Source organism: Aspergillus uvarum (assembly GCF_003184745.1).
Source record: "Aspergillus uvarum CBS 121591 unplaced genomic scaffold BO82scaffold_25, whole genome shotgun sequence".
Lineage (NCBI taxonomy): Eukaryota > Fungi > Ascomycota > Eurotiomycetes > Eurotiales > Aspergillaceae > Aspergillus > Aspergillus uvarum.
Window position 1 is genome coordinate 374,727 of NW_020291322.1, and position 23,715 is coordinate 398,441.

At 52.2% G+C, this 23,715-nt stretch overlaps 8 protein-coding genes across 8 annotated transcripts; 4 read left to right on the forward strand and 4 right to left on the reverse strand.

The window, feature by feature from the left end:
• Positions 1 to 691: 691 nt before the first annotated feature.
• BO82DRAFT_73546 (regulator of G-protein signaling domain-containing protein) lies at positions 692 to 2,463 on the forward strand. Its single transcript, XM_025641503.1, has one exon. It carries the CDS (start codon positions 1,061 to 1,063, stop codon positions 2,174 to 2,176), a length of 1,116 nt encoding a protein of 371 aa, XP_025492250.1. The 5' UTR covers positions 692 to 1,060; the 3' UTR covers positions 2,177 to 2,463.
• Positions 2,464 to 3,610: 1,147 nt separating this feature from the next.
• On the reverse strand, positions 3,611 to 5,841 carry BO82DRAFT_354232 (RUS1 family protein). Its single transcript, XM_025635156.1, has 7 exons — positions 5,665 to 5,841; positions 5,460 to 5,575; positions 5,388 to 5,400; positions 5,225 to 5,288; positions 4,816 to 5,156; positions 4,688 to 4,732; positions 3,611 to 4,579 (listed from the first exon to the last, which is right to left on the reverse strand). The coding sequence occupies exons 1-7, from the start codon at positions 5,815 to 5,817 to the stop codon at positions 3,647 to 3,649; spliced, it is 1,665 nt and encodes a 554-aa protein (XP_025492251.1). The 5' UTR covers positions 5,818 to 5,841; the 3' UTR covers positions 3,611 to 3,646.
• Positions 5,842 to 6,748: 907 nt separating this feature from the next.
• BO82DRAFT_401967 (alpha-ketoglutarate dehydrogenase subunit KGD4) lies at positions 6,749 to 7,171 on the reverse strand (the record flags this gene model as incomplete). The annotated part of the gene is made up of 2 exons (XM_025639287.1): positions 6,749 to 7,032; positions 7,096 to 7,171. 2 exons carry the CDS (start codon positions 7,169 to 7,171, stop codon positions 6,749 to 6,751), a joined length of 360 nt encoding a protein of 119 aa, XP_025492252.1.
• A 1,325-nt stretch (positions 7,172 to 8,496) lies between these two features.
• BO82DRAFT_354234 (uncharacterized protein) lies at positions 8,497 to 9,901 on the forward strand. The gene has a single exon (XM_025635157.1). The coding sequence runs from the start codon at positions 8,884 to 8,886 to the stop codon at positions 9,424 to 9,426; it is 543 nt and encodes a 180-aa protein (XP_025492253.1). The 5' UTR covers positions 8,497 to 8,883; the 3' UTR covers positions 9,427 to 9,901.
• Positions 9,902 to 10,128: 227 nt separating this feature from the next.
• On the forward strand, positions 10,129 to 13,018 carry BO82DRAFT_354235 (putative DNA 3'-phosphatase Tpp1). Its single transcript, XM_025635158.1, has 9 exons — positions 10,129 to 10,344; positions 10,433 to 10,590; positions 10,663 to 10,775; positions 10,840 to 11,145; positions 11,196 to 11,323; positions 11,398 to 11,537; positions 11,746 to 11,806; positions 11,997 to 12,142; positions 12,579 to 13,018. The coding sequence occupies exons 1-9, from the start codon at positions 10,251 to 10,253 to the stop codon at positions 12,741 to 12,743; spliced, it is 1,311 nt and encodes a 436-aa protein (XP_025492254.1). The 5' UTR covers positions 10,129 to 10,250; the 3' UTR covers positions 12,744 to 13,018.
• A 482-nt stretch (positions 13,019 to 13,500) lies between these two features.
• Positions 13,501 to 15,617, reverse strand: BO82DRAFT_73704 (uncharacterized protein). Its single transcript, XM_025641505.1, has 2 exons — positions 15,111 to 15,617; positions 13,501 to 15,004 (listed from the first exon to the last, which is right to left on the reverse strand). Exons 1-2 carry the CDS (start codon positions 15,412 to 15,414, stop codon positions 13,809 to 13,811), a joined length of 1,500 nt encoding a protein of 499 aa, XP_025492255.1. The 5' UTR covers positions 15,415 to 15,617; the 3' UTR covers positions 13,501 to 13,808.
• A 3,544-nt stretch (positions 15,618 to 19,161) lies between these two features.
• On the forward strand, positions 19,162 to 20,860 carry BO82DRAFT_354238 (M20 family metallopeptidase). Its single transcript, XM_025635159.1, has one exon. The coding sequence runs from the start codon at positions 19,375 to 19,377 to the stop codon at positions 20,641 to 20,643; it is 1,269 nt and encodes a 422-aa protein (XP_025492256.1). The 5' UTR covers positions 19,162 to 19,374; the 3' UTR covers positions 20,644 to 20,860.
• Positions 20,740 to 23,261, reverse strand: BO82DRAFT_73731 (glycoside hydrolase family 47 protein). The gene is made up of 3 exons (XM_025641506.1): positions 22,663 to 23,261; positions 21,932 to 22,576; positions 20,740 to 21,873 (listed from the first exon to the last, which is right to left on the reverse strand). The coding sequence occupies exons 1-3, from the start codon at positions 23,180 to 23,182 to the stop codon at positions 20,837 to 20,839; spliced, it is 2,202 nt and encodes a 733-aa protein (XP_025492257.1). The 5' UTR covers positions 23,183 to 23,261; the 3' UTR covers positions 20,740 to 20,836.
• Between the last annotated feature and the right edge of the window lie 454 nt (positions 23,262 to 23,715).

Below are 23,715 nucleotides of genomic sequence, written 5' to 3' on the forward strand. Positions count from 1 at the left end.
TGAGCTTGCCAGTTCGCCAGTTTAGCCCCATCCCTGGCCAGCCAACGTGGTTGCGTTCCATGTCTGTCTGTCTGTCTGTCTGTCTGTCCCTCTCTGACTCTCTGCCTTGGTTGATTGCCTCCCCTCTGGTCCTCGTCCTCGAACCTTTCTTACTCAGTCCAACCACATCCAATCCAGATCTTTTCTCCCTGTGGCGTCATCCCTTCTGCCACTCCACTCTCCTCCCAAGGTTCTTTTTTGGATCTAAAATTTCTAGTTTTCTTCCTCTCTTGCCGTTTTCTCTCATGTTTCATTTTTCCAAAATCTCTTTTTCCCGAATTTGATTTTTCCTTCCCCTACCGATTCCCTACTAGTACTGATTGATGTGCAGGCCTTAATTCCACATATTATTATTTTTCCTGTTCTTCCCAAATTCTTTATCTCATTATCGCACTAGTGTTCGTTCATGTTTGTCTGTCTGCCTGTCTTCTCTCTCTCGCTGTCTGTATGTTCTGTCCGCTTGTCTGCTGCCTGCCTTCCTGCCTGCCTTTCCCTTCCTTCCTTAATCCTTCTGGAATTCTACACCCCCCCCTGTCACCACAAATATTCTTCCCCTCAAAACTAATCAATCCTTTGTCTGCCAAACAGATCTCATTCTTTCACTGAGTCTTACTCAAATCTGAGATCCTTACTCACTGGATTGTCTCCCCACCCCTCTTTTCTACTCAGCACTCAGCAGTCAGCGCGCCCGCCGGCGTCACAACTCAATACCGCAGCGCTGCCTTTCATTCCATTCACCGTTCCTCCCGCTCTCACCCGTCGGTACTCGCCCTCATCACCAAGCCTGGTTCTTGACCCGCCAGTGGCTGGTAGCTTGGTGCTGGGCCTAAATACGAACAGACCCCGGGAAACCTGAACCCTCGACAAGTCCGATTGCAAGCCATTGACGAGCCGTTACCCTCCCCCCGGGACACACGACCATCCTTCCCTGTCACAACTGTTTTACAGTGCGGGGAGGATTCCAGGGCTGTCGCTACACTCGGTCATCTTACCCCACGAGTCCTGTTACACCCTGGACGCGATGCTCAAGAAGAGGACTTTACATCCTCCCATTCTCTTCCGGCATCACACTCCCAGCACAACGCCTGAACTCTCGCCGACGACCTCTTCATCGGACAGCGAGTCGGACGAGGACATGGACTCCCCCCGTCCGCGTCCGCTAAGTCTGACCGTACCCTCTGGCGCATTTTGTCCCATGCGTCCCTCTTTAGACGAGGTGCTTGCGAACACTGCCCCTGCACCCTATACCCTCAGTGCCTTCATGGCCTATCTTTCCCAGAATCATTGCTTGGAGACACTCGAATTCACCCTGGAGGCGAAGCGGTACCGGGAAACCTACAACGCTCTGAGTCGCCAACTGAACCAATCCCCCATTGCCAGTGAATGTTCCGAAAGCCAACACCTGCGCATGCTCTGGCAGCGACTGTTGACAGCCTACATCATCCCTGGTTCCCCGCGTGAGATCAACGTCTCCAGCGAAGTCCGGGAAGATATCCTTCGATATGCGAATCAAACGCCCCCGCCGCCCCCCGAAATTCTGGACTTGGCCGTGAGACTCGTTCACGACCTGATGGAAGAGTCGATCTTCATCCCATTCCTGAACGCTCACGCCGCCGCTGCTCACGTCTTCCCCTTATCCGAGCCCCTCTTCCCTCACGAGGACGTCACTGTCGTCTCCCATGCGAGTCTCGACGATCACACGGTTAAGCGCGTCCGTTCGAAGGGTCGCCGCTTATCGCCCCGTTCCTCCAAAGAATTAGGCTCCCCGGTCTCCGTCGGGTCTCCGACTGGCCACTCCACCCGGTCGAATTTCTCGTTGAGTGCGATGACTTCATCCTTGAGCAAGGCGGGTCATCGCACATCAAGTCATGTTACTAGTGCTAGCGGCGAGTCCGCATCGGGCAGCGCTCTAACGGATGATTCGGGAAGCGTGCAGTCGCATGTTAGTGCAGGTGAACCGATGACACCGCCGACGACACCACCCTCGAGCGATCCCCATAGTATGCAACTTGGTCACAGCCCGAAACGGTCCGACAACCCTTGGAAGAAGATGGGGATGAAGTTGGGTTTCAAGAAGCGCTCTGGGAACAGTGGTTCTGGCAGCCATCACTTCAAAGTATCTGGCATGGACGAATGACTGGCCGTCCGAGCCCCGCAAACACGGCCTGCCCTACATCGAAAGCCGGGAACTTTCTGGCAGACTGTGAAGCTTTGCTGCTGTCCCCTTTGCGGATCACAGCCTTTACTCCACCCTTGATCAAGCACCCTGGAGGTGTACCACGAAACGGCTACCATTCTTCATATTCTCTCCCTCCGGTAGACCGGACGCCTCCGAGCTCATCCCTCGAACGTTCACATTGTGTCTACGACTGGTCCCTCGATCCCTTCAGCGAGCATTTCCATTCAGATATGAACACGAGTGGATGGCCACGATGATGATGTAATGCCCGTGCATATCTGGTTTTTCATGCTTCCAATTGGGAAAGCATTTCTAGAAGAGGCGTCTTGCCATTTTCTCGTTCTTCTCTTTTTTATGTGTGTGTGTGTGTGTGTGTGTGTGGTTTGCTCAAGCCTGCGAACGATTTAGCGAGCATTCTGATATTTTGTGCCAACAAAACTCATATATAGACAGGGTCCAAAACGGTGTGGCATTCGGAGTTTATTTTTTCCTGGCGTTTTTGTGCTGTCGTGTGGTTGTTGGTCGTGATGTGATGTGCATGAGTTTATGGTTTCTGGATCATGAGGTACCGGCAGAGGCCATATGCCGGGTTTCTTGCAATTGCTCTTCTGTATTCTTTTGTGTTATCTCTTCTTGTTTGAGTATGGCCATGCATGGTTTGCATAGCACGGGGTTTGCATTAGCATTAGCATTAGCATTAGCATTAGCATTAGCATTAGCATTAGCATCACTGTACTGGAAGTCGGACAATAGATACCCATGGTTTGATGCATTGTCAACGTTGCGTGTTTCTTGTGTACTCTCCTGGACTATCATATTCTTTGGCGAACATTACAGCAAGCCGTAGAGCCCCTGTGCACGAGCATCCTGTCACTGCATCAGGAAAAGAGTGAAAAATGTGTAAGGCGTTGTGGCCGAGGGCTATCTCCAGCACTGTACATATATACAGCACAACACGAAACTATTCTGGGTTGCAGCTCGGAATCACGTGTAAATCTCGGTGACAGCTTTTGCAAACGCTTTCATCGCCCATCTCAACTGGGTTAGACCAGAACAATGAAACTGCGCTCGAGCTCGAGGCACTGGCCCCAACCTTTCTCTTAAGTACGGAATCTAGCGCCGATTCTAGGGTGTCTGTAAGATCAAAGGGCAGGTTGATACGGTCAAGTCGGAAGCTTTCGAACCACCCCAGCTCGGGACGTTCCAACATGGGCATATACCAAGAGATGAAGCGTTCAGACCTGGATCCAACCGATGCAGGGGATTTGTCCCCTCCCCGACTTTTGTGTAGTACTGTTGGAGGAACCTGGAACATCATGCCTCTGTTTACGAGAGGTGATGAGAGAAGTCGTTCATCAGGCAGGGACAGGCACAGTTGCCAGGCAGCGCGGACTATTATTGCTTGTAATTGACTGGAGGATTTTACTATCAACAGACTCTTCTCCCCGACTTGGTCTCCAACGCCCGGGTGGTGAGATCCCACCCTGCATCTTCGAGGGCGGCCATGTACCGCTCGTACCGGCCGTCTTCATTCAGAAAGGACAATGTGCGGTGAAGAACGTCGAGAATGGAACTGATGCTCCCGTCCAGCTCCGGCTGGCCCTTTTTCTCAGATGAGTTCGCTCCGGGGGAACGGGGGTGACTGCAAGAAAGAACTCTTGCGGCGAGCAAGGCGTGTAGCCAGCCTTTCAGCTGGCTCTGCGGGGTGCAGCTGGATTTCAGGAGGATGTTGGCGTGCCATTTGCCCTTGAAGCAACTTAGGAAGAGGATGTAGTGTTCGTCTGTGAAGAGGGTAGAGAGTTGCGAGAGAGGGATGTTAGTCTGCAGGGATTTGGAGGACCGGGTGGTCCTGAGGGCGAGGGAGGAGAAGGAAAAGAAGGAGGAGGAGGATGGACGGAGGAGAAATTGGCGAAGGGAGACGCCGATTTGGCAGGTGCCGATGCACAACCCGGCTGGAAAGTGGTGTATGGCGGCGGTGCTGGTTGGGACTGGGGATGACCATCGGAGAACGCCGTCTGTCTCGAAGATCCTCTCCTGTTTGGCGACTTGGGATGGTGTGAGGATTTGCAGTCGGTCGTAATTCGCACTCGGGTTGTGTGGAGAGATAGTTGTCTTGGGGACGAGTGGTTCGCTGTGAGTTCTGGTGCTAGTGCCGGAGCCCTGGTCCATCAATTGCGACAAGTCCCCGTCAGTGTTGAGAATGGTGGAGAAGACAATGTTCGCCCGTTGCCTGTTCAGACTCGTCATTTGAACGGAGCAGACGGCTGCATAGTTCAGACTCAAATGCAGGGCCAAAAGCATTAGAAGGACGATCCAGGTTGCAGCGAAACCTGTCACATGCGAGACGACGAAAGACCCAACCTTTTTCATTGTAACCTGTCAGCTAGCGCTGTTATGCATGCGTGGATGCATGCATGTAGCGTGCAGGGTAGGGTGGGATCCGTGGGAGGCAGGGAAGGAGGAGCGTACCAGCATGCCAACGAGAGAGATGATGGTCTCCTGAGACGAGTCTTTCTGATGTTGAAAACGATGTTACCTCTCTTGACCTAGGACATAGAGACGGGTCACCACAAGGGTGAGCTGTGCGCACTACTTACAGCATTGACCTCCGCTAGGTTGCCCCATCGAGAAAAGTGCGCACTCAAGCTCGCCTTGGAACTCCCACCTGCGACGCCGCAGAGGGCACGAAGAATGCCTGCTGTGCTGAGTACGAGAATTCGAAGAGCACCCGCTGGGACCATGGGCGAAAGACAGTCCAAGATCATGGCCGCATCGTTGAAAATGTCGGCAGCAAGCCGATACTTCTTACATTCTGGCTCGAGCGCGGTACCGATCCGATGCGCGAAGAGAATGGTGGCGATGCGGCCAGATGAGTCTTGGAGGATATGAAGGAGTAGAGCTGAAGTAGGTGATGCATCAGCGTTGCCGACACCAACGCCTGTAGATTGTTTATTAGTGTTTACCCTGTGATTGTGGCAGCGTGAAGTTATATGCGGTATGACCAACCTTGTAAGACGGCTCTGGATGACAGGAGACCTGCGATAGAGCTGCTAAATGCTTGAAGGGAGTCCTTAATGAACCGTGGTCAGTCATACTGTGACTGGGGGGAGCATCGATGTCTATGCTGGAGATAGATCGCTTGCGATGGACGCTGTGAACACAAACATACAAAGATCTGGTAGCTGCAGCTCTTATTAGTCAGAATTCAGAATCATGGTCCAGACCAATTTATCAGACTTACGGGGTGTAGTCTTCAGTGACACTGTGCGGATATCCAGTGGGGAGAAAGACGTCCGCAAGGGTGTCCAGTAGTGCCTTGGAAGACCATGAAGTTGTGGATAAGCTGGAGGGATTGTGCTGGCAAAACAATCAGCTCACATGTCATTTTAGCGCTTGATAGCGTTCACACAAGTATAACCAGGGAGGGCGATGCTGTTTCAACTGACCAGTAGATCTATACGCCCGCTGTTTGCACGGGCGTTGCCATGCTCCAATGGCAGAGATTGAGTTGATTGAGTATAGACATAGGTGGCTGTAGGATGGTTGGCTTCGTCTATTTCGTTGAAAGTGATGGGTTCCGAGCCCCTGTTGAAGGCCATCCTTTTCATGAGAAAAAAAAAAAAAAAAAAAAGAAAGTTTGAATCGACCAGGAAATGGAATTCTGGGATTGAGCGGAGGTGGTGCAAAGTTCAAAGTGCAAAGATCAAGTCATGTATGGTGGTTAATTGGAGGTTGCTTGCGCGGTCGAGACCGACGACGCTAAGACCCCTGCAGCAGCACGTGCAAAGAGGTATCTATATATGTAGACACGGAGTACATATACTCAATACTTTCTTTAATCATTAACCCTGACATCCTCATAACTCTATCTCTACGGTAGATCACGGAGTAGAGATTAGGTTTCATCAAAGCTGTAGAATTCCGGATTCATAATTGAATCCTATTGATTGGCCTTCCCCAGAGTCTCATTATAGAGACCAAAGCATCTCCGCCCGTGTACAAAACCCTATTTCCAGCAGACTTTTCAATCCGGATCAACGAATCAGCTATACACAAGAGTCTGAATAGATCTCAATAGACCTCAGCATGTCCCAAACAGACAGAGAAAAGCTTATCCCACATGTAGCAAGCACGCCCCAAAAGAAGAACAAAAATCTTAAACCGCTAAGCATGAAGACTAGCAACCACCAGCGCCATGTTCGAATCAGAGAATGAGAGAAGGAGAGGCGGAAAGAAGAGAAGAGGAACCGGATCTGCCTCCAGGTTGAGCACGCCAACTGAACGACCCATCACCAGTATGCGATAGCGCTTCCGGTCCCGAATAATAAAGTGACGTGCAAGTTGAGGTGATGCGAGGGAAGACGGTGACCCTCACGGAGTCCCTGGTAGTCCTTCCTGACGGGGGCGCGCAGGTGCCGTGGCCCAGGCCACGAGTCTCTCATCGCAACGTGACATCATTTGTCGTGCATCCCGTCAATGTTAAATGACCTTTATCGTCGCGTCATCTCCTCAATGGACATTCTTTGGCATCTAGGCGAAAAGGCTGGCACCACCGGTTTCAACGGCCTCGATCTCGGCCTCGGTCCAGGGCAGGCGGTGGAAACGGGTGGGCAGCTCAGCACGGTCGAAGAATTCACCCTGCTTAGGGTGGATGGGTCCCAGAGAAGCGCCCGAGGCGCGACCGATGCCCTGGGAGAAAGAGGCACGGCCCAGGGGACCGTGCTGCTGAGCCTTGGAGCGATAGGCGGCGAAGGAATCGGGAAGGACACCGGTAGGAGAAGCCGGGTGAGCACGAGGAGTGTGGTCAATGGACTCTGGTAAGGCGCGCGTTAGACAATTGGATCCGTGGAGAAGTCAGACAAGACGGAGAGACCAACTAGGTACAGAACGCTTTCCGAGGAAACGGATGAGGGGGGTGCGAGCAGCGTTACGGAGGACCATGGTGGCGTGCATCGTGATAGTGTAGAATAAGATTTTTGATCGAGTTGTATCGACGGGAGAAGAGGTCTAGGGAAAGAGAAAGAAAGGCGTGTTGAGCACTCGAGGGAGCTTTCCGGGACTGTCCGAAGCGACCGATGTGGGCGATAAAAACCGGGTGGAGAAATGAGTAAGGGCGGGAAGTTGATCGTAGGTACGGCAAGTTGATAAATTCCAGGAATGATTTGAAGGCAATTATATAGGCAATCGGCGAGAGAGGACTGTAAGTATAGAGGAGGAGGAAGATTGAGGGGTGGGAGGGGTGGAAGAGAGGGATTGAATTAAGTGTAGACGGTGGAGGAGTAGGAGGAGGAGGAGGGAGGGGGGGGGGAGGAAGAGGAAGAGGAAAAAGGCGAATGGAACACGACGTCGGTCGGTGATCGGTCGAGTCGTCGAGGAGCGGAAGCGAGGGTGTGGGTTTTTTCTTCTGATAAGAGCTCCTCCGACACATAAGTTAGTATGGAGTTCGAGTTAACTGTTAGTTAATGACGGGTGATTAATTATTAACAACAACCACACCCACCACCGGCCGCCGGATTTTACCCCCCGAAAGGCTAAATTCTCCCTCTTCATCTCTCGAGTGATCTCGCCCGGCGGGAAACATTCCTCTTTCTGTGGCGTGATCTGACAACACTCACCTATCAATGAAGCCACCGGCTGCTGGACCGCTGGAGAGAATCCAGGGATGCGTTTCCCCTCATCTTTCCCCAAATCAACGGCTCCGAAGGATGTCGGGCTGCCCCGAGCTTTGCCTAAACCCGCAATCTCGGTGAAGGAGTCGTGCCTGACTAACGCTGGGAGCAGTCTGGGATGGCTGCAGTACTCAAAACTTAGGTCACGATGGTGTAACCAGTCTTATCTCGACATACTACGGAGTACGGCGTACTGGTATGTACTAGGTAATCTGAGTAGTACGACTACGAAAGTACACTACGTACATACCATCCTTACTTCACTGGACTCTCCGCCCATACTCACTCAGACACATCGTCTGATTGCCCATCTGGCGTGATCATCACGTTATGGCCTGGGGAGAGAGGAGGAGAAGGAGGAGGAGGAGGAGGAGGCAGGACGAGGAGGATGGGGAATTTTGACTTTCCCCCTCTCGGATGTTCATCCCCGCATCGCATACACATACATACTACGTATCCGTATTTCGTTACTATGTATATACCATCAGTATGGACTATGGAGTCATAGTACTTGAGTCCGAGTAGGTACAGTACATGTCTTACCAAGATAGGGAACTATAAAACTGGCACTGATTCCTTTTGTCATTCATCACTACGCCGGAGGAAGTACGTAGGGTGTTGTACTACCGTAGTAGTACCGTTCATCTACTACCTCTGGGTCTCGGAAGAAGTGCCGGGTGGAAAATTTCCCTTCTTGAGACCAATTCCCATCCCGGGTTTACCCGTATTCCCTGCCTGAGCTTGCCGTCCGCTTCTTTTCTTTTTTTGGGAACTTCAAGGCTCCAAGGCTCCAAGGCTCCAAGGCCCAATCCTCCAAGCTATCGGCAAGCTTACCTAAAATCCCTCCAAAAGTCCCCCGAAACCACCTCCAAAAAGCACCGACAGAATCGCGGCGCCGAACCTGCGAGACGGAGTTAGGCACACCTTATCCCCCTTCTTCCCCCCTCCCCCCTCCCCTCCCTCCTCTTGATTCCGATTTTTATTTCCCTTGTGATCATGCATGAGCTTCTGCTCTTCGCCTCGGTCCCAGCCCATCAGCATCATGAGCTCCTCCAACAGCTGGCCGGCTTGACAGCCATGCAACCGCGTCACCGCTTGGAGAGACGGCTGGTCTTCAAGGCCTATCGCAAGCCAGGCCTAGTCACCACCCGTGTGGGAGCCAGTCAGGATGTGCAGGGCGCCGACATGCAACGTTTAAACAAGATGTTGAATGGGGGCATGTACTACACCCAGGTCGTTGGCCCTGTGACCAAGGCGGATTTTGGCGCGACCTCTTCGTCGGCCATGTCAGCCTCCCATGATGCAGATGTGTCTATGTCTGGAACCGACCAGTCTGCCTACTGCTACGAAAACCAACCCTGGAGATTGGAGTTCAGAGACATTCCCGAGGCTGGTACTCGATCGGCCGTGACCACTCGCTTAATGGCAAGTGCAAGCTTGCCTAAAGGTGATATTGCAGTTCCCATGAATGCCTGGGGCTATAGGTCGGTCTTCTCCCCTGTAGCTGATACGCCCGTTACTTCCCCCACTCGTATCTAGACGACTGCAGCCGAAAAAACTGACATTCCAGCTCAGTTTTGTTACCGAGTACATGGTAGAAGGAGACGTCTTCGTCCAAAATGATATCGTCATCTTCCTCCATCGCGTCTTGCTGTACCCCCAGGCGGAGTCGCAGGATTCACATGGCCCTCGACAAGAGCTACCTGCATATCACGAGCTCACCCCGCTCGAGCGAACGGGTAGTTATGTTCTGCAAGCCGCAATTACTGTCCAGGACGGAAGCAACCAGGAAATGATGAAGACGGCGTCTCAGCATCTGTTCGGGCTTCGAGAGCAGCTCAAGTCGGCTGTACGTCTCGAACAAGCAGATAGGCTGTCTCTGGATACCCGAGCGAAGTAACTGATGCAATCTGGCGCTTGCTTCTTTCGCAATGTTTTATACCCCCGGAGCTATATTAGCTCTCTGTTCCTGTGGTTTAGCTCTATTATCAATGTACATCCGATGCTTCAGATGATGATTAAGTATGAGTAAAGTCGCAAGATGTGTTTGAGAACCAAAGATAGCAGCTGACGACCTAGAACTTAAAAATCCACCATTTACATATCAGTCTTTGGCGGTTGCACTGGTCGGCTTTGGTAATTGCAGCAAAGTGACATTTGAACATGTGACCTCGTGATGGCTTTTCGCGCGTACCCGCGCGTCTCCCTTACCACTTTTCGACTCGTGGGTAGAGCCGGGCACACACTCTCCCAATCACCAGCTGCCCATTCAGTTCGTCCGCCTCGCTTAGAGCCCTTTAGAGAAGAAAACCCATCAACCCCGAAACATCATCAAGATTATCACCCGCCTGCATTATCTTAAAATGGCCGGTGCTGGGGCCACCAAACGAGCAGCGTCCCCCAGTCGCGCCATCTCTCCGCCTCCGGTCAAGAGAAAGGCGGAATCCACCATTACTAGTAAGTCAAGATCATTGTGCAGATTAAGGCCCGGGTTTTTACATCTGTCAGCGATTGCTCGCGGCCTTAACTGACGCCACCATTATAGAGAGAGCTGTGTCCTCGTTTTTTACCCCTGCTTCACAAAAGAAACCTGAGCAAATCACTTGGCGCGTGGTGAACAACAGCGCGATAATAGGTAAGTATGTCGCCGAAGCCGAGCGCAAACAGACGGCCGAAAAGCCCAAAGTTGCTGCCTTCGATCTGGTAAGGATCATGAGACTGGACTCAATTCACAGTGAGAAAGGCCTCCCCATGCTAACCGACGCACCATCGCAGGACTCGACCCTAGTGTCTACAGCTTCGGGAAACACATTTCCTAAAGGCCCAGCAGACTGGAAGTGGTGGCATAGTAAGGTTCCGACCAAACTTCAAGAGTTAAATGAGAAAGGGTATGTGATGAAATGACGGAAGCTCTTCCATTGCTACAACAGTCTCCAGTTGCTGATTTCGAAGATATTATGTGATCATCATCACGAATCAGAAAAAGATCAGCTTGAAGAAGGATACCAAGGTGGGCAACAGCGACTCGAAGAGTCTTACAAACTTCAAGGAAAGAGCTGCTGCTGTTATGAAGCAACTGGATATCCCAATGAGTGTCTACGCTGCCACAGAGGATGATGGTTATCGGAAACCCAGAACAGGACTGTGGACAGAATTCCTAGACGACTATGACTTTGACATTTCTGGTGTCGACCTCCGCCATTCTGTCTTTGTTGGTGATGCAGCTGGACGGCCGAGAGACCACTCGCAAGTAGATCGGTGAGCCAGAAACTGACCAAATTCCTTTCCCTCGCTAACGGCGGCTCAAGTGGGTTCGCTATCAATGCTGGACTGTCCTTCAAGACTCCCGAGGAGTTTTTCCTGGACGCTGATCCAGAACCACTCGTGGAACCGTTCGACCCGTCCACGTATCTGCAAGAAGCTCCTGGTGACGAGGGTATGTCATTTCATGTAGTATGATTGCGAACCCGCCACGGGTCTATCTTCGATATTCAATAACGGACGGAGCAGTGTCGCCTGCCTTCTCGGGAGAGAGCCCACTTGAATTGGTGATCTTCTGCGGCAGCCCGGGAGCGGGCAAGTCAACGTTCTACTGGGACTATTTAGAACCCTTGGACTACGAACGAGTCAACCAAGACCTCCTCAAAACTGTACGTCTACTCTTCTTACCTTGTCCGAGGCGACCTCACTTTCTTCTGTCTGCATTTGTCAATTTGCATACTCCAATGAGACCCGAGCAGATGAGTCAGAGCACCTCAACAAAAAAAGCAATCGGGGCCCTTGCTGCAGTGTCAGATGAATATATACGAGGAAAGTCCATGTCAACAAGGAAACTGACCAACCGATTGTTTGCGATAGCGCCCTAAGTGCATAAAAGTGGCAAAGGAACACCTTGCGGCCGGAAAATCTGTGGTGGTTGGTACGTACAGCGCCCACTCTCGCATGTTACGCGGACATTTCGCAATCATCCAGCCCACACCCTCGTTACTGCTCCAAACCCTCTCTTTGGCCCGCCCACGTCGCAATGTTTGCACCAGACCCAGCAGACCGTGGAGAGCGTCAGTTGGATGACTTGTTGACTTTTTGGCGGCATGCCATACGCTACACAGATAATACCAATGCCGACGCAGAGACGAGAGCCCACTGGGTTGCAGTAGCCAGGGAGTTCAAGGTGCCGATTCGCTGTGTATATTTCACTGCTTCCCCGACCCTCTGCCGACATAACAATGCGGTCCGTGCCGCTAACCTATCCCTGGTACGTCTTCCAGTGTTCTTCTTTACGTCATCCGCTCGCTTTCTTCGGAGCGTACAGGGTACAAGACACTCAGTACCTCACAAGTATCTATCAGCTGAAAAAGCCCCTGTTCAGAGCCAGCATAGTGCAGAATATGAATTTAGCTCATCTATATCATATCACGTGTATCTACCCTCGTTAAGCTGTCTGAGCTGTCTTTCCCTTGCCCCAAGCCCTCACTATCCCACCACCACCCCCTCCCCAGTTCTCCATGAAATTGGAACATCACTCTTTCTGTTGATCCTCCATTGTTGATTCTAATTCTGCCATGGTGCACCCCGCACCTGTCGTCATTCGAACACCCCCTCCCCCACCCATCCCCTCTCTTTCTTTCCCTGAAAAATCCACAGAAGTTTGAATTTTTACTGATCATCCCGCCCACATGCGGGGACTGCAGAATCCCGAATCCCGTACCCTTCTTCCCGGCATCGCCTTCGGGGACTTCCTTCGTCGCTTCAAGGAGCCTTCCATGGACGAGGGTTTCAAAGATATCATTCGCGTAGAGTTCCAGTTCCGTGGCGATGAGGAAGCAAAGCGTCTCTGGAGCCAGTACTGGGTGTAGCCAGTGATAGCAGCTTTATCACGTGGCATTGTGCTGCATTCACTCAGTCGTTCGTGGTGTGGGGGATTTGCTCGGCTTGGTCGGTTCTTTTGTTCCGGCAAAGCCACTGTCCCCGCCCCATCAACTGCTAGCTTTCGTTCTCAAAGTTCTCATATCTGTAGGCATCTTCTCAGTAGCAAGGACTAGAAGACTACTTGTATACGGATTCCAAGAGACAGTGATGAATGCCGGGAGGGTAGAAGCTTTGCAGCTATTGTGAATATAAATGTGAATACACTATTTATATGTACAAAGATATGAACATGTTTGGTTTCCTTTGCGAAAGCATACACCCCCGATGTCAGAACTTGCATCCAATCAAATTCTATCTGTGTATGTGTGAGGATGTAGCTATGTGGACTTTTCTGGGAGAAACGAATCTTGGTAAAATGTATGTCTCAGGGGTATAAGGCGCAAATGCTGCAACACCTCCCCCTTCCCCTTGGTATCTCAATTATTTTCCGTTTCTTTGGTTAACTTCAGAACATGTACTTAGTTCTTTCAGCATGGTCCTCCTGCCATTCATCCTGTCCTGCGGACCGAAGAGTTGGGTAGCTAGGAATAGCCTGCCACCGCTCTTGTCATGCCTATTAGCACCTTATGTAGATTTCCCACCAAGGCAAGGAACCCGATGCAAGGTGCACACCATGGACAAGACATGAATCGCAAAACTATGCATATGCATACACAGTAATAATGTGGCGGCAGGCGCAGTACAGCACGACCGTTCCATATTGGTCTGAGGAAATAGCCGGAAGGGCACAGATGAACAAGTAGAACCAGGGGTTTCGCTCAATTAAGCATCAAGGAATGGAATGCACTCTATGAGACAGTAGTCACAGGTACAAAAACAGGTCATCAGTCATCATTATTGGATCACAGAGTCATAGGCAGAAAGACGCAAAGAAATCATATGCATTAGTCATCACGCGCTGAATCGAGCGGACTGTTCAAGAGGCGTAGCATTCGTAAGATGTTGTACATCGAATCCTCCCGCAGTGAAGTTTGTGGTCATTAAGTGAAGGATCAGGACCGAATCACGAGATCCTGGAAGAATTTGAGAAAGTTGCGTTTGAGCGAGCGGCTTCGACAAAGGCCTGAGCCGCTGACGGCGGGGGCAATCTTCATCGGTCCGACGATCTCGCCGTCGCCTAATTCGGGAAACTTGTCGTCATGCAAGCGCGGTAATTTGACCGGATGGCAAGGGTCACAGTGCGAACGGACCAAGTCGAGTCGCACTCCTTCTGTACCTCTTAGGTGAGAAAGCATTGCTCCATGATGACTCTTCCACTCGCGATTGATCGCCTCCCATTTTTCCTCAGTCAGCCTGTAGATTGTTGAGGTGATACCATAGTGTTCCCCTGTCCGCACGAGATGACGAGCGAAATTGCACTGCGCAAGATCCCAGTTGGTGCGCAATTGCTGAAGGGAATCAACGTCGATCAATTCGGGCATGTAAGGCTCAGGCTGGATAGTGAAGTTGGCGTGTCCCAACTTGTTCGCCCATTCATCGTTAGGATCTGAGAGGGTGAATGGGGGCGCATCCCCCGACACTGTCCGTACCGTGCTGGCACGCGGACGACTAAAAGAGGCAACAGATGGCTTCGAAGATAGAGGCGGTGACGGCAAGCCTGCCAATCGCCTGTCCAACACAGTGGGATTGTTCAGGCCATCGTCAGTCATATCAGCCACAGAAGGTGATTGCAACGGGGAGTGAACACGAAAGGCGGCAGGGTAGGATGGTTCATCACCCATAAAAGGTGGAAGTAATGGGGTTGTTGCCTGCGGACCCGAATCGTCTTGACTGTATCTGCCCGAGCGGACAATATCAATTGGCTGTGTGCTAGACTCGCTCAGTTCCTCCTCAAAAATTGTCCGGGCTGGGGATGGTGGCACTTGAATGGAGCTGACGCGGCTAAATGAGCCTGTCACGGGGCTAACGATGGCTGATGATGCTGAGTTGGTCCGGGAACGCAGGTGCGTTACGAATGCATCTGCCCCATCAGTTCCATCTGAGGCCCGTTTGGATTTCCACCTCGTGGAGATGGTGGATATCCGGGAGCCTATACGGGAAAGACCCTTGCCCGAGATGCTGTCGGAGCATCGGTTCCTGGGCGATTGATTAGAGTCCATGCCGGCATCTGTCAGGTCGTAGCTGTCAGCCGGATCAAATGAGTCGAAGCAGGAGTCTTCGACCACAGACAGTCCTTGATCGAAGTGCTCTGTGGAAAGAGGGGAAGGTTAACTCAATCCTATCAGCAGTTTGGGGTGATAACGCAGAAAAGACTGTCGGGCGGCTATGGGGCTGGCGCAAGGGCAATGACATACGGAAATATTCCTCCTCGAGATCTCGGGGTCGTTCCCCACATGGCTCTTCCTTTACGCCCGTCAAAGCATTGCGCGAATTACTCTCCATGGAGGTACCGTGCCCTGGGAACGATACCAACGACGAAACGGAGCTGGAAAAACGCGTGTGGCCTTTGGCGGAGAAAAGAGACACGGCGGGTGAAACGGGAGTAGAAGAGGTGGTGGTCAAGGGCGATTGGGGCTGGCGGAACGAAGAACATGATTCTGCCATGGTTTCAGAACTGTCGCACCGCCGAGTGTCGAGGAACTGGGTGGATTTGAACATAATCAATGGACAGGAACCACCAGGGCGATGGAGCCTAGCGGTGACTGAGCGATAAAAGCGAGCACGAGAAAGGCGATGGTGAGGCTTCCACTTCACGTGCCAGTGTAGGGCAACACGGAGGTGAGGAGTAACGACGCGGAACGCAGGGGAGAAAATGGAGTCAAGATGAGACCAGACAAAACATCATCCGAGAAGTGGTGCCCGAACTGACTGTTTGTTGCCACTGCGCACGATATGCCAGGCCGAAAGAGAAGATAGAAGAAAGAGCGGGAACCAGAGCAAGTAAACGTTGAATCCCCCGAGGCACGGCGAGAGGTCAGGACGGGGCTCTGGCTGATGGACCAGGATCACTACTAGTAGCAGACGTGGCGTGGCGGTGGGATAGATTGAGATGAGTCGAGATGGCTTCTACACCAACACCTGGACAGATTAGACGAATCAACCGATAAGTAGGTCGAGATGAGGCCGAACAATTCGTTTGTCTGCCTGTCACGATGCGACTTTTGTTGAAATGACAGGGCCTGGCCACTAGAGGCGGGTAGTCGGATAGTCGGGCGGGGGATGGGAAATGGGGGAAGAAAGATGCAGTGATTGATGTAAAGGATATTGAGAACGAAAGGCGATGACCGACGTGGAGCCTGTCAGGACACGCGGATGACGAACAAGTGGCCGAGGATGAGAGAGGGTGGGTGGTTGGGTGAAGCCCAAAAAGCACGGCGGAAACAGCCAAGTGTAGGCTGCCGGCAATCGGCGGGCGTTGGAGGGAGGGGTGGCTTGCGGTGAGAGAAAGAGGGCCAGGAACAGAATCCTTCCGTTTATGAAAGGTTGGAAGGAATCGGAAAAAAATCCAGAAGAGGGGGAAAGAAGAAGGGAGTAGAGGAGGAAGAGGAATGAAGAAAGAGGAAGAAAGGAAGAAACTGGAGGGAAGCAACAATGTTGGGGAGGGGGAGAGGGAGGGGGAGGGGAGAATTGGAGATGGAGATGGATGAAATTGAGGATGGATGAGAAAACAACAGCAGACACTGACTGACCAACTGACAGTAATAATCAGAGAGGAAAAGCACAGACAAAATGTCTTCTGAATTGAAAGTTTCTACTCATGTACTCATGTACCCATGTAATCAGATATGGATGCAATAATGAATCAGAATTCTACAACTAAACTACCTACTAAAAATAATAGGATTAAGTAACAATTGAATCACAATTAACCACCAAATCACCAGTCTTCTTGCCTCTTGTCATACTTAACAGTCTTTAATCTCCCCTCTCTACGGAAGTACTTCCTTTTTCTTTTTCTTTTTTAGTTCTTGTTTCCTGTTTCCTGTTTTCTTGGTTGTTGTTTTATTTTTTTTTATTTGTTATTTTCTTTTTCTTCTCTTGCTTTACTAAGAATCAATCTTCCTTTACGACATTTTTGCCCTCGGCTCCAGTCCAGAACCATGGATCGAACGACAAACCGCATTGTCACTGGTGCTTTGAGTGGCCAAGCTCTCTGATGTCTCCATTGAAGAATTTTTCTTGCATGGTTGATCCAGCTATCTGACAGGCCAGCCTCAGGGTTTTCGGCACTATCAGGATCTAGAAGAAGGAAAGAAGGAGGGGATTTATAATTGACAGAAAGTAATCACAAGATTAAAATTGGCTTTAAGAAAACCGAGAGAGAAAGAGCGAGAGACTATCCCGAACTGAAGTATCACCCCAAAGTGAGCAGAGAAGACTTTTCTGCTAGAGAGTGTATCGGGTACTGTCCTCTGCTTTGTGCTCAATAGATAGGTCCATTGTGTGTACAGAGTACTGCTGGCTCCATTTCGCTCCACAGTAAACGAGCCCATGGATTCGGCTTTTTCTCTCCCCACGGCTCGCCCTTGTTCTCTGGGCTTCTGCCATCATCCTGGCGCCGGAGAAGAGACACGGTCGAACAACTACTCCGCGGAAAGAGAAAAGAAGGTTACTGCCTCGTTTGTTCCTGAGGAAATCCTAATAAGATTTCAGGTACAAGTGGAAGGACAGTACTTAGTACAGGGACAAGTACTTTAACCTACCCGTAACTTTACCTGGAAAGGGACTGCCCGATCGATCAACGATCAAATGATCTATCTTGTCCTCCAGCTGTCTGAGACTCCCTCAGATACGTTTCAACGGCGGCAGCGCATCGTTGTGAAAGGGAGATCGACACCGCCGACGGACGAGGAGAAGGAGAGGAATGTGTCTTAAGGTCGAGTCTAGACTCTGACCGACTCGACTGGTCCAATACAGCGCGACCCTATCTAATGGACACAATGAACTGTACCCCCAGTGGCTGGTGGATTCTTTCGTTCTGTCGCGCACCAAAATATTGTGCGACCCTCCCTCGGGCTCCATCATCGTTCCCCTCCAGTCACGGCTGAAGAAGAGGGTAGTATGCCGAAAGTACCATGACTTATCACACAAACCTTTGTTCCAATCGACCAGTCAGTCAGCAGGTGGAAAGGAAAGACGAGCTGGTAGGTGCTGTACTTTGGCTGTGGCCAGTGCAATGCTTCTCTCTCACACACACACACACACACACACTCTCTCTCTCTTTCTCGTTTCTCCGGCGGCGAATTACAAGGCGCGTCTCGTCACTGCCTCGGCTCACTACATTGTATGAGGATGTGATTGTGGCCCCCTCCCCTCCGCCATTTCTTAATCTCTATCTTGTCAGACCTTGGTCTATGCTCCGATCTGGTCCCGATTTCGGGGTCCGGGGGCTGCTAAATTAGTTTGCTTGTTGGCATGTGAGGCAGCGTGATAAGTTGCTTTTGTACAGTACGGACTAGTTCATTGTGGGTGGCTGTGGGTTGTTGTGGGCTTGGGCGAAAAGCTCAATCATCCAGCTGGTGCCGACGTCAGATCCACATGGCCCAGCGCCAACCGGCTGGATCCCTGCTCCATACTCACTCACTCTCTGGATTTGGGTCCCCTTTCCGTTAAACCTTGGTTCAAATTGATTTTGCCCGATGGAGAATGCCAGACGAACGGGTGGAAGAACGGCGCGTTTCCGCGAGCAAGGGACCTTGGCGCCATGTGCCCACGGTCCAGATGATCGGGTTAGGTGGTCGGCATTTGCTGCTCCTGCATTCATTGTTAACCCCATGTACTGGACTTTTAAACTGATACATGGTCCTCTGTACCCTGTAGGTTTCAGACTGTGAGAGGGATCAATTCATGGTACTTCGTCCGGGGTCGGTGCGAAGCGAGCTGAGATGCGGCCATATACGTCGTAGCATCCGGGTCCTGAGCCCTGATGCAAAAAGAAATGCATGAATGACTGATTGGTCCTGAGGTGGATTGGAGCCCATCGCGGCTGTCGAAAGGTGGAGAAGTCATTTGTCGGGAAAATCTACGTCATGAGGTGGGTTATCCACGGACCACAGTTCCAAATTGCCCAACAATGGTTGATCGATTCGAACGACCGACTCGGTTCAGCAAATGCCCTTGTTTACATGATAAGAGCAAGGGTCTTGAAGCAGCATACCTTTTGGGCTCCTTTCTTGCTTCTTTCACTGCGGCATGGAGATAGCTGGTGTGCAACTTATGCAGCATCGTTCAGGGCAAACACGCTTCTGTCTTCTCTGGTCTCGATGATGCCATGCGACACTATTCCAGACCAAGAAGGTCAATCCTGCCGCCCGCAGTCCACGTGACGTGAAAGTATGCCTGCAGGCATCGGCTGGTTATCGGCTTATCTCCAGTGTCTCCTCCTCTCCGTCCTCTACCCTTAGCTTCATACTGATACTACACGCTACTAATTTAGTTACTGGTTACTACTAGCTACTAGCTACTTAGCGTAGTACTAGAACTGGACGCAAGAACCCTAACTCTCGTCTTTCACTGTGAAACCTTCAGATCCCACTTCTCAATTGCCAGTTTCCTACCTCACTCAGCGATGATAGCTATGAAAGCCATCATTCACAATCTTCTCCAGCTTCTATAGACATGAAAACTCCCATTCCCCTTCTGCTAGCTGCTGGCCTCGCCGCAGCAGCACCTCAACAGGCACCCTTATCGCTCACCTCTGACCCCTCGGACATCATCGATGCCTCGCCGTTCCTTTCGTTTCACCGCACCCTCGTCCAAATCCCCTCCGTGTCCGGCAACGAAACCGCCGTCGGGCTCTTCATCGCCGACTTTCTCGAAACGCACAATTTCACCGTGATCAAGCAGCCCGTTCCCGCCCGCAACCAGGCAACGGACACGCCCACCGACACGAACCGATTCAATATCTTCGCATACCCGGCCTCCTCGCCCTCGCAGGACCGGCCCGAGATCCTTCTCACCAGCCACATCGACACGGTCCCGCCTTTCCTCCCGTACACCCTCCATGGTGACCACGGCGATCGGTCCGCCCTGGTCCTGGCCGGCCGCGGCACCGTCGACGCCAAAGCCAGCGTCGCCGCGCAGGTCTTCGCCGTCCTCGAGACCCTGGAGGTGCACCCGGCGGCCAGCCTGGGGCTTCTCTTCGTGGTCGACGAGGAGGTCGGCGGCCTGGGGATGCGCGTCTTCTCGGACTCGCCGCTCAACCCGACGACCCCGTCGCCCTTCCACACCGTCATCTTCGGCGAGCCCACCGAGCTGGCCCTCGTCTCCGGCCACAAGGGCATGCTCGAGTTCCCGATCCTGGCCACGGGCCAGGCCGCCCACTCCGGCTACCCCTGGCTCGGCCGGAGCGCCGTCTCCGCGCTCCTGCCCGCGCTGTCGCGACTGGATGTGCTGGGCGAGATCCCCGCCGACGACGGCGGTCTGCCGGCCAGCCCGAAATTCGGCCGCACGACAGTGAACATCGGTCGCGTCGATGCCGGCGTCGCCGCCAATGTTGTCCCCGCCAAGGCGCGCGCGGAGGTCGCTATTCGACTGGCCGAGGGCACGCCGGACGACGCGCGGAAGATCATCGCGCAGGCGGTTCAGGATGCCACACACGGTGATGAGAACGTCTACTGCGATTTCGAGGTGTACAGCGGAGGGTATCCGCCCCAGGACTTGGATACCGATGTCCCTGGCTTTGAGATCATGCCTGTGAACTACGGCACTGATGTGCCGAACCTGAAGGTCTCGGAGAATGTGAAGCGATACCTCTATGGGCCGGGAAGCATTCATGTTGCGCACGGGGACGATGAGGCGATCACCGTCGGGCAACTGGAAGAGGCTGTACGGGGATATAAGCGACTGATTGATGCTGCTGTTCAGTGGGGCCTCAAGTCGGAGTAAGCCGCAAGGATTGGGTGGTGGCGGCGGTGGTTGATGTAATGAGCTGTGAAGAATGGTCCTCTTTCGCATGGGATCTACAAGACCATGGAGGCAGGTTTCGAAGCTACGATGCAAGCGGTCGAAAGTATGGAATTTTGGATATGCAACCTATACAGAATTGCCAAGCAGATTACACAACAAGTAGAAAAAATAATTACATCTGAGCTAGATGCTCCATGGTCTGACTATCCTCCGTGCGACTCTTCCTCGTCCACCCCGTCTTCAACTCCCCGGTGGGCTTGAAACGAGGAAAGGGGTGCGCCTCGGTGTTGAACACATTGTCCTCCAACGAGATGAAATCCCGATCGGAGAACAGCAGGTAGAAATACTTGAGCGTCTCCGCCATCCAAAAACTCTCCATATTGTCCCTGGTCGCAACGGGAAGGGTCTTCGCATTCGAGAGAGAGGTGAACCCAGTGATGCGGCCACCCGATCCTTCAGCGGCCGGTGGGTTCCCTCCTGTTTCCTCATCGAGGTTGTCTGTCTCCACGACAGCGGTGTATTTGATGAAGGACTTGAACATCTCCCAGCCCCAGTGTCGGTAGGTGTCATCTCCAGTGATACGGTACATGTAAAAGAGGGATTCCACAGTCTCGGGCCGTTGGAGGTTATGCCGGTCCATCCGCTGGATTTCAAGGTCATCAAGCCAGGTTTTCGTAGATGTGCCGCTCGAATCAGATCGGGTCGGGATCGGGTATAGAGGCTTCGAAAGGAGAGGGAGATCGCCTGGTGACGAGACTTGCTGGTCGTTTCGGCCAGTGACGGCCGTCGAATCCGGGTACATGTCTGCTTCCATGACTCGGGGATCGTCGACTTTGAAGTAGGTGATTTCCGGGGCGAGGCCAGTCTCAGTAACTAGGTACGTGGCCCAGCAGGTCTTGGTCAGTTCTCGCGCCAGGCGCATTTCTTCCTCTTGTCGTTGGCCCCAGTTGGGAGACTTGCGCGCCTCAGAGAGCGGTTGTCCTCCGGTCGCTCCAAGCGCGATCGTTCCGGGAAGGAAGCAAACCAAATGGTCCATTTTAGGTGACAAGGTGCCGCCCAGGCCGTGAGGCCGTTCACCGAGCACTGTCAAGCGGGCGTCTTGCGAGTAAGTAAGCAGGTGCTTCCGCATGCCGAGTAAAGCTTCATCCCACATTTCCTTGTAGATTGGCTCCTGTTCCGAAGTCTGTAGGTACTGCTTGATAAGATATTCTGGCCGGCGTGTCAGTTTGAGCATAACAGTCCGGACGTGTAGCCTTGAGGCACATACCGTAGTAGGAGTCGCCTCTGCTACCGAGACGAATATTCTCGCCCTTGAATTGACCAGTTTCTGGGGAAACATAGATTGGAAGCAGGCCATCCTGCCTTTTCTGCGCGTCAATGACTTCCATGACCTTCTCAACGGAGCGCCAATACTCCGCCTCGCCCGTCAATTTAGCCAGGTACTTGAACTCTAGCTGAACAGTAGTCGCTTCGGCCGTGGAGGCTGCGCCATCGTCGATATAAGAGGGAATACCCGTGGAGGTATTCAAATTGATGCTCGAGTAAGGGATGCCCGTAGTAGATTCGAAAGCGCCCAAAAGCCGGTCAGCCAGATCGGTCGCTTTCTCGATATAGAGATCCTCTCCCGGTGCTCCTGCATCGTCGTCATTGATGGGGGCAAGGTCCGGGTAAGTAGTCGAGAGATAATGGGCGGAAAGAAGGCCCCCGAGCATACGGATGGTGGTTTCGAAGGTGTTCACATCATGATTTTGATTATACTGCAGGGAGTTGTGGATCCAGCTGCGGGCGTGCTGCACCCGCGATGTCAAATTCATAATCATCAACGTGTCCAGCGCATCCACGATTATCCACCCCATACCCCCGGCGACCATATGCCGGCCATCCTTTGCAATCGGGTGATACTCGTCGTAGCCTGCTCAGCAAAAACAACCACCCCAGGGATACCACGTTAGCAGGATGGAACAGGTGGGATTGGTTTCGTGAGCCGGTAGAACTTACCCCAGGCATTGCTCTCATACCCATCCCAGCTAACAATGAACGCGTCGCGAACCCTCTCCCGCCTCGTGTCCCAGTCAATGTGCTTCGAGGTTGCGCTGTGCCCATCGTATGTCGGTTCGGAGTCGTCGAGGGTCTGCAGCCATTTCCAAAACTCTTCGCCCTTGGCCGGGTCGGGAGTGTCATGGTGAATCCTCGACTGCGACGGGATTGAACCGGAGTAGTACCACCACAAAAAAAGCGCAAATAGACACAAGCCACCATATATGGTCTTCCTTCGCCTCGTCCGGGGCCCTGTGCGCCGCGGGGCGAAATACGGCTTGTCTTTATACATCGGGAGGGTGCGATCGCCGGCGATCGGAGTGTTCAGGTTGATGGTAGTGGTCGCAGACGGAGAAAACCCATAGCCAGGCAACCCATTAGACCTGGGACTTCGACTCGCACGCCAGTAATTGTTCTCGAATGGTTGTTGTTGGGGGGGGAAAGAGGGATTGCTCCGCGGGGCCTGGAAAGCCATGACCATTACCGACCCGCCAAGGCCTCTGCTACTAAAATACTATATCTGTCCTCTCTACCCGAGCCTGAAATGTGGTAATAATGAACACAACCCCACGGACTGAGTCGGTTGATCCGAAACAATGATTTCAATATCGTCACAGCTGGTTACAGTGTGTTGGTTTGCTATGCTCCACATGAAATGAAGAGAGGGCAATGGGCTAGCAAGGCAGGCAACCGAGTCGATTGGTACTTGGAAGCTCTAGACAGTAAACACATGCAACAAGTGCACATGTACCAGTTAGCCAGCTGCTCGAAGCACGAGACAATGAAATGAATGTAGATGGCCGGTTGTAGGATCATGAATCATGAAGAGCAAGCAAGAATGAGACAGTGCACCAACCAACCAAGAATTCCACGCGTGCTATACGGGGGAGAGGGTCCGTTGCAATCGACCGAGTTCGGGAAATAATGTAGTCGAGAAGAGGCAGGATAAAGAAAAGGAATTAGAGAAAGAGAGAGAGAGAGAGGATCAATAATTCAATATCAAGCATTTAAGTG

What these genes read in the sequence shown, in the direction of transcription:
- BO82DRAFT_354234 (XM_025635157.1), top strand. Translation starts at nt 8,884, where the DNA reads ATGCATGAGCTTCTGCTCTTCGCCTCGGTCCCAGCCCATCAGCATCAT.
- BO82DRAFT_73546 (XM_025641503.1), top strand. Translation starts at nt 1,061, where the DNA reads ATGCTCAAGAAGAGGACTTTACATCCTCCCATTCTCTTCCGGCATCAC.
- BO82DRAFT_354235 (XM_025635158.1), top strand. Translation starts at nt 10,251, where the DNA reads ATGGCCGGTGCTGGGGCCACCAAACGAGCAGCGTCCCCCAGTCGCGCC. An exon ending in GGCGGAATCCACCATTACTA is followed by an intron (nt 10,345 to 10,432) that starts GTAAGTCAAGAT and finishes CCACCATTATAG; the next exon opens with AGAGAGCTGTGTCCTCGTTT. An exon ending in CAAGAGTTAAATGAGAAAGG is followed by an intron (nt 10,776 to 10,839) that starts GTATGTGATGAA and finishes CTGATTTCGAAG; the next exon opens with ATATTATGTGATCATCATCA.
- BO82DRAFT_354238 (XM_025635159.1), top strand. Translation starts at nt 19,375, where the DNA reads ATGAAAACTCCCATTCCCCTTCTGCTAGCTGCTGGCCTCGCCGCAGCA.
- BO82DRAFT_73704 (XM_025641505.1), bottom strand. Translation starts at nt 15,414, where the DNA reads ATGTTCAAATCCACCCAGTTCCTCGACACTCGGCGGTGCGACAGTTCT. An exon ending in TCTCGAGGAGGAATATTTCC is followed by an intron (nt 15,005 to 15,110) that starts GTATGTCATTGC and finishes CTCTTTCCACAG; the next exon opens with AGCACTTCGATCAAGGACTG.
- BO82DRAFT_354232 (XM_025635156.1), bottom strand. Translation starts at nt 5,817, where the DNA reads ATGGCCTTCAACAGGGGCTCGGAACCCATCACTTTCAACGAAATAGAC. An exon ending in GCGGGCGTATAGATCTACTG is followed by an intron (nt 5,576 to 5,664) that starts GTCAGTTGAAAC and finishes TTGTTTTGCCAG; the next exon opens with CACAATCCCTCCAGCTTATC. An exon ending in TCTCTCTCGTTGGCATGCTG is followed by an intron (nt 4,580 to 4,687) that starts GTACGCTCCTCC and finishes ACAATGAAAAAG; the next exon opens with GTTGGGTCTTTCGTCGTCTC.
- BO82DRAFT_73731 (XM_025641506.1), bottom strand. Translation starts at nt 23,182, where the DNA reads ATGGTCATGGCTTTCCAGGCCCCGCGGAGCAATCCCTCTTTCCCCCCC. An exon ending in GTATGAGAGCAATGCCTGGG is followed by an intron (nt 22,577 to 22,662) that starts GTAAGTTCTACC and finishes TTTGCTGAGCAG; the next exon opens with GCTACGACGAGTATCACCCG. An exon ending in CAGAGGCGACTCCTACTACG is followed by an intron (nt 21,874 to 21,931) that starts GTATGTGCCTCA and finishes CACGCCGGCCAG; the next exon opens with AATATCTTATCAAGCAGTAC.